This window comes from Pseudorca crassidens, chromosome 10 (genome assembly GCF_039906515.1).
Source record: "Pseudorca crassidens isolate mPseCra1 chromosome 10, mPseCra1.hap1, whole genome shotgun sequence".
NCBI classification, from domain to species: Eukaryota; Metazoa; Chordata; class Mammalia; order Artiodactyla; family Delphinidae; genus Pseudorca; species Pseudorca crassidens.
In genome coordinates, this window is record NC_090305.1 from 70,719,369 (window position 1) to 70,733,592 (window position 14,224).

At 44.1% G+C, this 14,224-nt stretch overlaps 1 protein-coding gene across 1 annotated transcript; it reads right to left on the reverse strand.

The window, feature by feature from the left end:
* Window positions 1-3,666: 3,666 nt before the first annotated feature.
* On the reverse strand, window positions 3,667-13,746 carry LOC137232925 (IQ domain-containing protein F5-like). Its single transcript, XM_067755769.1, has 2 exons — window positions 13,707-13,746; window positions 3,667-4,112 (listed from the first exon to the last, which is right to left on the reverse strand). Exons 1-2 carry the CDS (start codon window positions 13,744-13,746, stop codon window positions 3,667-3,669), a joined length of 486 nt encoding a protein of 161 aa, XP_067611870.1.
* Window positions 13,747-14,224: the final 478 nt, after the last annotated feature.

The following is a 14,224-nucleotide window of genomic DNA, read 5'->3' on the forward strand; positions in this document are numbered from 1 at the left end:
TTAAGATGTACAACATGATGGTTTGATATATGTATACATTGTGAAATGATTACCACAATCAAGTTAACGCATCCATTACCTCACAGTTACCTTTTCTTTAAAACAAGAACCCTTAAAAACCACTCTCAGCAAATTTCAAGTATACAGTTCAATATTATTATTATATTCACCATGCTGTCCATTAGATCCCCAAACTTATCATATAACTGAAAGTTTTTACCATTTAATAAACAGCCCCCCATTTTCCGCACCTCCCAGCCCCTAGTAACCACTGTTCAACTCTGTTAGATTCCACTTTGTGAGATTGTACAGTATTTGTCTTTCTCTGTTGGGCTTATTTTACTTATGTCCTCCATAAGGTCCTCCAGGTTCATCTATGTTGTCACAAATGTAAGGATTTCTTTCTCTTTTTATGGCTGAAAAAGATTTCATTTTATATGTGTATCCATTTGTCCTTTGATAGAAAGAGGGTATTTCCATAGCTTGGCTATTATGAATAATGCTACAGTAAACATGAGAATGCAGATATTTCTTTGATAAAGTGATTTTATTTCCTTTGGATATATACCCAGAAGTAGGATTGCTAGATCATATGGTAGTTTTATTTTGAATGTATTGAGGAACCTCCATACTGATTAACATAATGATTGTACCAACTTATATCCCACCAGCAGTGTATACAAGGATTCCCTTATCTCCACACCCTCGCCAACACTTGTTATCATTTGTCTTTTGATAATAGCCATTCTAACGGGTGTGAGGTTATATCACATGTGGTTTTGACTTGCATTTCCATTATTAGTGGTGTTGAGTAATTTTTTCATCTACCTGTTGGCCATTTGTATGTATTCTTTGGAAAAATGTCTATTCAGGTCACTGGCCATTTTTTAATTAGGTTTGGTTTTGTTTTTGTTGTTATTGTTTTTCTTCATTATTAGATTATATGAGTTCCTGGTATATTTTGGCAATTAACCCCTTATCAGACACACGTTTTACAAATATTTTCTCTTGTGCCGCAGGGTGCTTTTTTATATTGCTGATTGTTTCCTTTGCTGTGCAGAAGTTTTTAATTTGCTGTAGTCTCACTTGTTTATTTTTGCTTTTGTTGCCTGTGCTTTTGAGGTCATATCCAAAAAAATCATTGCCAAGACCAATGTCAAGCAGTATTTCCCCTGTTTTCTTCTAGGAGTTTTGTGGTTTTAGGTCTTGCACTTAAGTCTTTGATCCACTTTGAGTTGATTTTTGCATATGGTGTAAGGGAAGTGTCCAATTTCATTCTTTTGCATGTGGATATAGTTTTCCCACCAGTTATTGAAGAGACCATTCTTTACCAATTGTATATTCTTGGCTCCCTTGTCAGATATTACTTCACTCTACATATATGTATGTGTTTATTACTGGGCTCTCAATTCTGTCCAGTTGGTCTGTGTCTGTTTTTAATGTCAGTTCCATACTGTTCTGATTACTATAGCTTTGTAATATATTTTGTAATCAGGAAGTGTGATTCCTCCAGCTTTGTTCTTTTTTTCTCAAGAATACTTTGGGTATTTAGGGTCTTTTACAGTTATATACAAATTTTAGGAATTTTTCTATTTCTGTGAAAAATGCCATTGGAATTATGATAGGGATTACACTGAATCTATAGATTGCTTTGGCTGGTAAGGCTATTTTAACAGTGTTAACTCTTCTGAACCCTGAACATGGGATATCTTTCCATTTATTTGTATCTTCTTCTATTTCTTTAGTTTTCAATGTATAGATCTTTCACCTCCTTGGTTAAATTTATTCCTAGGTATTTTATTGTTTTTGATGCTGTTGTAAATGAGACTTTTTAAAATATCTTTTTTCAGATAGGTTATTTTTATTATATAGAAATGCAACTGATTTTTGTATGTTGATTTTGTATCCTGCAACTTTACTGAATTTGTTTATTAGTTCAAACAGTTTATTGGTAGAGTCTTTAGGGTCTAATTGAAGGCATCATTCCAGAAACTTGGACAGTAAACTGTCATTAATTTTGGTTAATTTCAGCTTTTATGGTACTGGCTATCCATCCCTGACACCCTAGCCCCCAGCGCTATTCCAGGCATCCGTGAATGAGTTCTGGAGAAATTTGTATGAAGCTTGCAGAATCCAAGGTGAGCAATAAAGAATCTGTCCTTCAAATATTAAGGATCTGTGCTCATTTTGCTGATGACTACTTGTGATCACAGAGGTGCAGAAACAGAGACAGGGGCCATTGTTGCAATCCCCACCACAGTTGTTGCAACACCCTCCCCTTCCAGCTGAAGTGGCTTACAGGGGATTTAAAGAGATGGGACCTCTCCTTCCTCCCCCACCCCTTTTCTCTTTTTCCCTTTTTGGGAGCCAGACCCTTAAGGACTAGGACACTTAAAAGTAACCACATAGGGCTTCCCTGGTGGCGCAGTGGTTGAGAGTCTGCCTGCCGATGCAGGGGACACAGGTTCGTGCCCCGGTCCAGGAAGATTCCCACATGCCACGGAGCGGCTGGGCCCGTGAGCCATGGCCTCTGAGCCTGTGCGTCCGGAGCCTGTGCTCTGCAACGGGAGAGGCCACAACAGTGAGAGGCCTGCGTACCGCAAAAAAAAAAAAAAAAAAGTAACCACATATACAAGGAAATTTTAAAAGTCACCATGTATGCCCAGGGAAAGGTGGAGGCCCAGAAAAGACCAGAGAAGACCTTAAGTTTACACCTATACTGATCCCCAGCACAGAGACACCCTACAACGAACCAACAACAACAGCAAAAACAGCAAAATCAGGGAAAGAGTGAAAAATTGACCTCTAGAATAACCACATTATGAGATTCAAATGTTCAATCTTCAACAACAACAAAAAAATTACAAAGCATACAAAGAAAGAGGAAAATTATGGCCCATTCAAAGGAAAAAAGTAAATCAACAGAAACTGTCCCTGAGAAAGACAAGGTGGTGGACTTAATGTAAAAATACTCTAAAACAACTAAACCTTGAAGACCTTATGTTAAGTGAAATAAGTCAGTCATAAAAGGACAAATATTGTATGATTCCACTCATATAAGGCATTTAGAGTAATCGAATTCATAGAGACAAAATAGAATAGTGGTTGCCAGAGGCTGGGGAAGGGGAGAATGAAGAATTATTGTTCAATGTGTACAGAGTTTCAATTTTGCAAGATAAATGAAGTTCTGGAGATGGATGGAGGCGATAGCTGCACAACAATTTGAATATGCTTAATTTTACTGAGCTGTTTACTCAAAAATGGTTAAAATGGTAAATTTTATGTTATGTGTATTTACCACAATTTTTAAATAGTATTTTTTAAAGACTTTGGGGGAAAGAGCAAAAGATGACACAGGACTTCACGTTGCACAACTACATCGGGGCACCATTTACATAGACCACACTGTGAAAGAATCTCCCTGGAGTTGGAAGACTTGGTGGCCTTGCAACCCCAACTCTCCTACCCATGGCAGACACTGCTAATCAATCACAGGCCCTGCTCATAGAGCACCAGACTCTCAGAATCCTCCACACTGGACCCCAGGCAACCCCTGCCACTTCCTTAGAGCTGATTTATGAGATGCCAAGTATTTGCCATCATTAGCTCAATGACCTCCTTGAAGTATGTCTGACAAAGAGCTGGGGACACATATAGCAGACCTGGTCATTCCTGTATTGGAAGGGGTATGTACTGTTGTACACTACAAGCTTGCGAGCCCAAAGAGATTTCAAGTTGAAGATTCAGTTGGTTTTCTTTGAGGTCGTAACGGCCCTGAATAAAGCCACGGGTATGGCAGCTATGCCAGCGCCAATAGACCTGAATGATGCGGACAGCGTGGAGCAAACGGCAGTAACGAAGGCGGATGCACCACATGCGGAACCAGGATTGTAGCTTGACAGCTGCCCATTCTTGCCGCGCGTAGCATTCTAGAGACGTCCGCCGCCTCTTCTCCTGCAGCTTCACCAGCTTCTGTTTCCACCAGCGTTGAATGATCCACGCTCTGAGAGCCGTGTGCAGCAGAGTCCTGCGCACCAGGGTGCCCCGCCACCAGGCTTGGATGAAAACAGCCGCTTTCTGTTCTTCCATCATCATGATTCTTACTTTGGGGCCTTGCAAGAGAAAACAGGGGACAATTAAACTCATACAGGGACTTCCCTGGTGGCTCAGTAGTTAAGAATCCGCCTGCCAATGCAGGAGACATGGGTTTGAGCCCTGGTTCTGGGAAGATCTCACATGCCGTGGAGCGACTAAGCCCCTGCACCACAACTACTGAGACTGCGTTCTGGAGCCCGTGAGCCACAACTACTGAGCCCGAGTGCCACAACTACTGAAGCCCACATGCCTATAGCCCGTGCTCCACAAAATGAGAAGCCCGCGCACCACAACAAAGAGTAAGCCCCACTCACTGCAACTAGAGAAAGCCTGCAGACAGCAACGAAGACCCAATGCAGCCAAAAATAAATAAATAAATAGATTTATTTTAAAAAAAAGAAACATACATTTCGGCCCTAAGGTGTGGCAGGAGAGCTGTTGTGGGCAGCAGCTGGACCTCAGAGATCAAGTAAGTGTCCTGCTTCCGCACACATGCATGCACACACAAAGATACATGTGCACATAAGCATGCACGCACAAAGATGTATGCACATGCACAAAGATACATGTGCACACATGCGCACACACACACACGATCCAGTTTTCCTGTATCTTGGCCTTTGCATTCCCCAAACACAATCCCCACTTTGTAGCTCTCAACCATGTGTGGTCTGGGTTCAAACTCTTTGCGCTCCTCCTTGGCACACACCTTGGCTGGACTCACAGCTCTTAGCCTAAGGAGAAAATAGGGGGAAAGGACAGCCAAGGAGGAGTGGATCCCTGTTCATTTCCTGCTCTGTGTATGGTGGCCATTCATCCCAGTTTGCCTGGCACACCCTGAGTTTATGCCTATTGTCCTGGTATAATTTTGATAAGTATCTCTTTAACTCCCTGAAGCATTTCTCTTTGGACAATAAGTTGCATGGTCACAGACCTTTGGGTCACTCCACTGGACCACAAGGGTCAGAGATGTCACAAGTCAAGGCTCTCTCCAACACAGTACAGCCTGGATCCATCTACTCAGGGAGGGGTGGGAAGGCAGAGGCAGTGGTGTGGGTAGGCAGTTGGAGGTGGAGTCCCTTGCTCTCCTCTCCTTTGCTCCTTCAAGCTCTCTTCTATCAATGTGACTTCATCATTATCTTTGATTGTAATTTGGAAGGTTTGCTGTCCTTATCAGGGTTTAGAGAGAAAAACATGAAAGTAAGGGTGCTCTTCCCACCACTAAGTGCCAAGTCACCCACACACTAGGCTTCCTGGACTTTGCTGGAATCTCAAACATGAGAAGGAATCCCCTCCTGAGGAAACTATGGGAAATGTACTGCCCTCCAGAAAGCTTGGGTAAATCTGACTGTCTCTTATAAAACATTAAATGCCGATGGCTTTGGGGGATGGTCAAATCCCCTCAGATCTACACTCAGTTACCCATGGTTAGGGTCTAGATGTTCCCATCACTCTCAAGTCTGTTCTCCTCCAGCCACTGCTCTGGCAAGAAGAGAAGAGGAGGGGAAAGAGCCGTGATGTCATAAGGGCACCTATGACTCAGGCACCAGGATGGCTCCCAATAGCTGAGCCCCTTCTAAGGAAAACCTAGAGGACCTGTCCTTTCTTTCCTATGTAAATGGCTACAAAGAAGAATACCTCAAATACTGACCCATTGACACAAATGTGTATAGTTATACTCATTAAAGCCTGGCTGGTATTCATTAAATGGATTTCAATTCATTTATCTTTTTACATTTATTTTATTGAAGTATAATTGATTTACAATGTTGTGTTAATTTTTGCTGTACAGCAAAGTGATTCAGTTATATATATATATATATATATATATGTATATTCTTTTTCATATTCTTTTCCATTATGGTTTATCACAGGTTATAGAATATCCTGTGCTATACAATAGGACCTTGTTGTTTATCCATTCTATATATATAGTAGTTTGCATCTGCTGATCCCAAACTCGCAGTTCATCTCTCCCCCCACTGCCCCCTCTTGACAACCACAAGTCTGTTATCTATGTGAGTCTGTTTCTGTTTCATCAATAAGTTCATTTTTGTCATATTTTAGATTCCACATATAAGGGATATCATATGGTGCTTGTCTTTCTCTTTCTGACTTACGTTACTTAGTATGATGGATTTCAATTCATTTAAATAATGGTATACCAAATAACAATTAGAAGAATGGGTGTGTTCTCTATCTACTAATATAGAAGCATGTACAAGATTTAGCAAGATTAGCAAGTTCATCAAATCAAGATCAACTAAATATAAGCATAGATTTACACACATGTCTTATAAAGTCATTCTTTTAAAAGGTGGTGGAAATTAGGAAGATATCCACAAAAATTAACAATGAGCATGTCTGATGAGGATATCAGGGTTGGGAGAACAGAGTAAACTCCCTTACTGTGGCTAAACCTCCTATGTCTTGCCTATCTGTAAGTCATCTAGTTATCAGGCCCCTGGGAGAGCAAGACCCACACAGGCCAGAAAGCCCATAAGCCCCCAGGACCAGCCCAGGACCCCCATCTCAGGCTCAAGTGGACTCAAGCACTCTCCTAACTTCCTCCCCTGAGGCCTCAAGGTCACAGTGAGGAGATGGGTGAAGGTCAGCCACTGCACAAGCAGGACCCCACCTCTTGCCTGCTCCTGGCCTCTGAAAACCTACCGGGCTATCGTGAGGACCTGGTCCCCTCTCAGGGTCGCAGGCCCAGGGGTCACTGAGAAATGCATTTGCAATGTGTAGAGTGAGTATGGAGGAAGTCAGTGTGGGGCTAGGGGAAGAGCAGATGTAGAGAAGAGGAGGAGGCCATTTAAGGCTGGAGGGGGGTGTCAATGTGAAGTTAATGGGATGGGAGAATGGAAAGGATAAGAGTAAATTGGAGAATGGGGAAATAGTAGAGTACAATGCATGGGACAGTGAAGGTACAAGAAGCACCTGTTTGAAGATAAAGGTGTTTGGCCATGCCCCTGGGAGACCCACATCTGTTTAATGCCCCCATTAGTCTGGCTCCAGAGTCTAGTCCCTAGTCACCATTGTCCCTGCTGTCCCTGGTAATAATCATGGAGCAATAACATTCATCCCACTTCACAGATGAGGAGACTGAGGTGCAGAGACCTTACATGGCTTAGTCTGGTCTCACAACAGATTAGGGAAGTTGCCAGGGACTGGGGTGTTGGTGGATGTGGTGACCCTAGGGGCAGGGAGGGTGCTGAGGCTTTGAATGTCACCAGGACCTGCTCGGACTGAAGCCAGTGGGAAGGGAGGAACCTCCCCGGGGGCTAAGGAACAGAGGAGTGACACCATCCAAGGGAATTTTTTGTGGGTATGCTGGCCAAGGGGCCTGAGGCGAGCATGACGGGGGTGCATCTCCTGGGGCTAGAGCAAGGGACACAGGGAACAAAATACAAGCACCTCTCATGACCACTGTGGGTGACCCACAGAAGTACCAGCATTCTGGGGTCTCCCTATTCTTCCACCCCACCCCCACCATTCTCTGCCACCTCTACCAGAATTTCCCCCTAGAGGTTCTCAGTAGACCCCTTCAGGGAGGGGCGGAAAGAAGAAAGGAGGGGTCAGTGAGGGTGTCAATGGGATCAGCCCTCTGAATATGCTCCCAGCCCCAGAGCCTGCAGGGGAAGGAAAGCAGGTCTGCTGGGAGTGGCCTGTGCTAAGAGAGCCCTTCCCTATCAGCCCCTGCCTGGGTCATTTCTTTGGCCTCCACCCCCACACTACAGCTAGGTTACCCTTGAATGCAGGCCCCACCACAGCTGTCTTCCTGGCAGCCCCTAACGGAGTGACTTCGTAGGTCTGAACCCTGAGAAATCCCAAACCCCCTCATAGATCTCCACTATGGTCCTCATTGGATCCTACTGTAGTCACCTGTTTACTGATCAGCCTCTTCCCTCACTGGTTCCTAGAGGACAGAGCCTGAGCCGCTTTCACATTTGTGACCCCAGAGGCTGCACAATATCAGGACATAGTAGGTTAAAAATAATTGTTCATTGAATGTGTAATAAATGGATGAATGAATGGACTCCACCCGTAGCCCACTCTTCTGGAGACCCAAAGGCCTCAGGGCCTGCAACCCTTCTCTCCATGACTAGGGACAGATCCTGCCATGCCCTGCCTTGTCCGCTCTGCTTGGGGTGCGCTGAAAATCCCCAGGTCTGAGATGAGGAGTCTAGAGCATTTTGGGGCTAGGAGAGAAGGGTAACACTGGGAAAACCTGGAAGAGAGAAAGGGAGAAAACTGGAGGCGGGGCAGGGGGCACATGGGGACTTGGAGTCTGAGAGAGAAATGTAGAGAGAAGGGCAGAAGAAAGTGAGACAATGTGACTTTTCAGGTGATACCCAGTGGCAGCCCTGAATCCTCAGGCTCTCCCCACTAAACAGTCTTGTTGCTGCTCTCTTCTGTCCACGAATGTCCACTGTCCCTGTGAGGAGGTCCTGACAGGTGGATTCTGAGAATGAATACAAGACCTCTTAGTGGCCCAGCTTGGATTCTTGCTCCAGGGCTGTGGGTGGGATGGTTGCCCACAAAAGACTCTTCTTCTTCCTAGTGGTCCCCAGCCCAACTCTGACTTCACCATGGGCATTTAAGACCTGGAGCCACAACAGAACCCCTGGGTGTACCTCAATGAGAGAGAAGCCCTGGCCCAAGAGACACATTTGCTTTCACCCTGGGCCTCAGATCTGGGAATTCTGTAGGGTCTCCATATTGCTTGTTTAGGGTATTGTGGGGTTGGGGAAGTTCAAGACTGGATAATCCTGTGTGGCTGGCATAATTCAACTCATAACACCAATGATAAGTCACTAGCTACAGGCTTCCCCTTAGGAAAGGACATGCCTTGGTCAAATCCCTTCCCTATGGCCAAAGGCAATTCGTAGTACGGGACATAGCAGTGACCCAGTAGTAGCCAGTATTCCCAGTAGCTGTGGGATGAGTCATCAGCTACGTAGAGTGGATCTACTACGTCCACATATTCACTACAGCCCACCCCTTCATGTCACTCACATATACTTGCTTCCCATAGCAAGTTTTTACCATTTAAAAATAGCTTCTTCAGGATTCATGTAGGTCTTTTCTCCTGGGAAAACTTAGAAGGGTCAGAGAGACAAACTTCAGTCCCTACTGCTACAGTTTATTTTGAGGCCATTACTCACACTCCTCTCCCCCTTCCTCTACCACCCTTTCTAAATTCCTTTCACCTTTGACTAGCATTTCTGCTGATCTAGGCAGTTTGCCTGAAGGGAAGCAGCAATTCAGACCCTCATCCTTGAGGCACCTGGTTCTCTGGTTAGCATGTACTTCTCAGGCCATGTTTGTGTTCATCTACCATTATACCTGGGCAGCAAAGCAACAAGACATCTTCCAATGACTCACCCAAGCAGCACTCATAGTCTTCCCTGCTCCCATAGTGTAGCAGCAGGCCCTTCACCTTCTCCTCATGATATCAGGGTTAATTATCCCTGTCAGAGTGGTGACACCTTTCATCGCCTGCTTAACTCTTGGCAAAAGGAGTCTGAAGTGACCAGGTCACAGCTGTAGCTTTAAGTTTAATGGGACTCTTACAGTGATCCCTGATGTGTGCCTTCCAACTCTAGAAACTAGAACCTCCAGTAACATGGAGCCTGAAGGTGCAGGGACAGAAAGCACAAACACCCAAGCATATAACTAGAAGGGGTGGTCACAGGTGCAGTACCATTTCCACACATTGTGCCTACTGGGGACTGAGAACCATGTAATGGACATTGATTTAGGGCTTGGGTTGGCAAACTACAGCCTGTGGGCTACACCCAGCCCACTGTTTTTGTACATCCTGTAAAGAATGGTTTTTACATTTTTCAGTGGTTGAAAAAACTCAAAATAATAATATTTCATGACATATGAAAATTATATAAAATTCAAATTTCAGTGTTCATAAATAAAATTTTATTGGAACACAGCCATGTTTATTTGTTGATATGTTGGCTATAGCCACACGTACACTACAATGACAGATTTGAATAGTTGTGACAGACTATATGTGGCACTCATCACTTCCCACTGCTGCTCAGCACACAATAAATTGCAGTGGTACAGTTATAACTGAATAGTGTTTTGGGTACCACACATATTGCTGTGCTGTGACTTATTTTTTATTACCAGTACATATCCATCATGTCAAAACAATGGAAAAAGGAGAAAAGTGGACTTTAAGTATTGCACTTTTAAGAAAATGGCAAAGCATTGTGCTCATTATGCAATGACGCTATATAGCTGTGCTAAAAGAATACAATATTGGGACTTCCCTGGTGGCGCAGTGGTTAAGAATCTGCCTGCCAATGCAGGGGACATTTAAATTTAAAAAGATTTAAATGGAGTATCTCATCACAGCAGAATTTCTCCACAAAAATAAGAAAAGTGAAAATGAGGCTGCAGGCAAAGTACGTTTCCAACTTGCTCATTTGTTAGCCAAGCAAGAAAAGATGTTTACTAATGATGAATTAATTAAATCAAGTTTAATTGCAGCTTCTGAAAAAAATGTGTCCAGAGAAAATAAATTTAACTGTTAGCCTTTCAATGAGAATAGCTGCTCCAAGAGTTGAAGACATTGGGAACAAAATCAAAAGTCAATTAAAGACAAAGCAAATGACTTCAAGTGGATTTCCTTGGCTCTTAATGAGTTGACAGATATTACCAATACAGTTCAGCTGTTGTTCATTGAAGGGGTAAATGCCAAGTTTGAAGACTGAAGAATTGAGTTCTATGAATAGTCTGCATGAAACAAATACAGTTGAGAGTATTTTTTAAAGTTGAGAAAACATTAATTCAGTACAACCTGAAGTGGAATCTGCTAAGATGTGATAAAAATGATAGTGGTGAAAATATGTGTGAAGCAGGGGGAAAAAAGGCTTAGTTGAACAAATTTACAAAGTTTATGAAAATATAAAGTGCTTAAAGCCTGTGTTTATTCATTGTATTATTCATCACTAGGTACTCTGTGGAAAATATTTGAATCTATCGTGTTACTGAACCAGTAATGTCAATGATAAATTTCACTTGCCACTTATTGACAACCATCATTGGTTCCATGAATTTTGATCAGAAATAGAAGCTGGGGCTTCCCTGGTGGCGCAGTGGTTGAGAGTCTGCCTGCCGATGCAGGGGACACGGGTTCGTGCCCCGGTCCAGGAAGATCCCACATGCCGCAGAGCGGCTGGGCCCATGAGCCATGGCCGCTGAGCCTGCGCGTCCGGAGCCTGTGCTCCGCAACGCCATAGCAGTGAGAGGCCTGCGTACAGCAAAAAAATAAAAAATAAATTAAAAAAAAGAAATAGCTGAATATTCTGACTTATCAACCACACAGCAGTTCTATGTCTTAGCAGTGATAAAGTTTTATTGAGGACTTTTAAGCTCAGGGTCAAGATTGAAATTTTTCTGAGCAAGAAAAACTGCCTTAAACTACTATAATCAAACACTGAATGGCAGGGACTTCCCTGGTGGCGCAGTGGTTAGGAATCCGCCTGCCAATGCAGGGAAAACGGGTTTGAGCCCTGGTCTGGGAAGGTCCCACATGCCATGGAGCAGCTCAGCCCGTGCACCACAACTACTGAGCCCACGTGCCACAACTGCTGAAGCCTGCGGGCCTAGAGCCCGTGCTCCACAACAAGAGAAGCCACCACAGTGAGAAGCCCGTGCACCACAACAAAGAGTAGCCCCCTGCTCGCCGCAATTAGAGAAAGCCCACGTGCAGCAACGAAGAACTAATGCAGCCAAAAATAAATAAAATTTTTAAAAAAACCTGAATGACATTGGAAATAAGTTTTGCTGCAGTCTTCATGTTTTTTAATGAATTAAACGTGAAATTAATGAGCAAAGCAATGTTTTATGTGAAACTTATACTGAAGTAGAGTCATTTTGGCAAATAATTTTATTTTTTTAAGATTTTTTTTTATTAAAAAATTTTTAAATTTATTTATTTTTGGCTGCATTGGGTCTTCATTGCTGTGCTTGGGCTTTCTCTAGTTGCGGCGAGCAGGGGGCTACTCTTTGTTGCTGTGCACGGGCTTCTCACTGCAGTGACTTCTCTTGTTGTGGAGCACAGGGTTTGGGCGTGCAGGCTTCAGCAGTTGTGGCACGCGGGCTCAGCAGTTGTGGCGCACGGGCTGAGCTGCTCCACAGCATGTGAGATCTTCCCAGACCAGGGCTCAAACCCGTTTCCCCTGCATTGGCAGGCGGATTCCTAACTACTGCACCACCAAGGAAGCCCCTTGACAAATAATTTTAAATAAGTAATGTCAAGCTGCTTTATGCACTTCCTGAGCTGTCAAAAGTTAAAACAAGAAGCAAGATAACCATTCTCATGCAAATTTTCAGTGGATATATTCTCTGAGTTCAAACTAGAGTTCCAGCAGCAAGCACTTTTCAGACTTCCATGTTAAGTACAAGAGGAGTTTCCATATTTCTAAACTTTTTTATCTAAGCAATTGAGGAACAACCACCTGAACTTCAATTGGAAGTAATTGATCTGCAATGTAATGACATGCTTAAAGGCAAATATCAAGAAAAGAATCTCATAGAAGTCTACAGATATCTTCCAAGTGATGACTAGTCTCGATTATAATCCTATGCTCAGGAATTTATATCACTATTTGGCGGTACCAGATATTTCACTTCATACCTATGTGAATGAAAAGACATTTTCAGAGATGACACATGTAAATTTTCATTACAGACAAGCATTAACAGACAAACATTTGCAATTGATTTTGATGGTAGGGAACACTAACTTTTGGTCTTCTTAATTGGGCTAAACATTATTTCCCTCCCACCCTGACAGCCAGTTTTTAAAGTTTGTGGGTGCGACCCCTCTTTCCTTGTTTTGTTGCTGAGGCTGAATTTTTATGCTACTTGACATTCACACTGAAAGATGAGGATCATTAGCCCCACTTCACAGCTCAGGAAACTGGGGCTCTGAGAGGGAAAATGACATGTCTGCAGCCACACAGCAGTGAGTGGGGAAGCCATGGTTGGTGTGACCTAGCTTGGTCTGGCTGCAAAGTCCTTGCTCTTTACTCTGAGACATTGAACACAGTAGAGAGAAGCAAGGAGAGAGGAGATAGAAGTCCTTCAGAGCAAGAGCGAGAGACTAGGACCTGAGTGAGACAGGGCAGGACACAGAAGGACAAAGCAAGAAAGACAGAGCTCAAGCCCTAGAGCAAGACAGAGAGCTGGAGCATGAGATTTCTGGGCAATGTGAGCTGAAGGACCAACTTGCCAGGGCAGAGGAGATGGAGCTGGAGCTGGGCTGGACATAGGGCTTCTGAGTTTGCAGGTTTAATGGCGAATAACCCAAGACCTTAGACCCCTCCCTCTGCAGGAAACCACGGAACAGCAGTGCCCAGATGGGCAGAAGGGCAGCCTAACCTTGACCTCTTAACCGGCCCTTTATCATCACTTAGGCGCCAGTCTCACCCCAGGTGGCAGCTTTTCACAAGAAGGGACTGTCAGAGGTCTCAGCTCCACCTGGATCAATTCTTGCAGAGACTGGGGAGAGGGAGAGGCAGACACAACTGATGGCTTCTCAACTCTAGGTCTGTGATAGCCTAGGGGATGACACTCACCAGAAGGTTTGGCTAGAAGTGGGTTGCCTTCTTTCTCCATCTCCACACCTCTGGAACTTCCCACACCAACCAGGTCTGGAGGGGAATGAGTCCTAGCCTGCATTCGGGATCAGAGAGTGAGGGACAGAGTTTGAGGTAGGAGTGAGGACAGGGGCTATGCAGTCTAACCATTTTCAGTTTGGAGCTCAGACTCTGACTTGGAGGTCAAGTATGAAGATACAGCAGGGAGCTGTTGGAGGTCGCTGAAAGGATGTGACCGCCAGCTGTACTCACAAGCTAGACCCAGGCAATTAGATGCCCCTCACCCCCTCCCCTGTCCTGGGAATGTATGTTCTGCCTGCCATTCCCACAGTGGGAGGCATTTTCAGGGATTCAGCCTTGAGAGAGTAATGTGTTCTCGAGAACATCTGGGTGGTATATGTGGCTGAACCTCATTAAGGCCTCTATATAAACTTGCAAGAGTCTGGCAAGCAAGTACGGAGATCTACTTGTCTGTGGCCGCCCAAGACAAGTCTTGT

Excerpts from the sequence above, each read along its gene's own strand:
- LOC137232925 (XM_067755769.1), bottom strand. The coding sequence starts at position 13,746 with ATGGAGAAAGAAGGCAACCCACTTCTAGCCAAACCTTCTG. Across the intron at positions 4,113-13,706 it reads ACTTCTAGCCAAACCTTCTG|GCCCCAAAGTAAGAATCATG; the intron begins GTGAGTGTCATC and ends TTCTCTTGCAAG.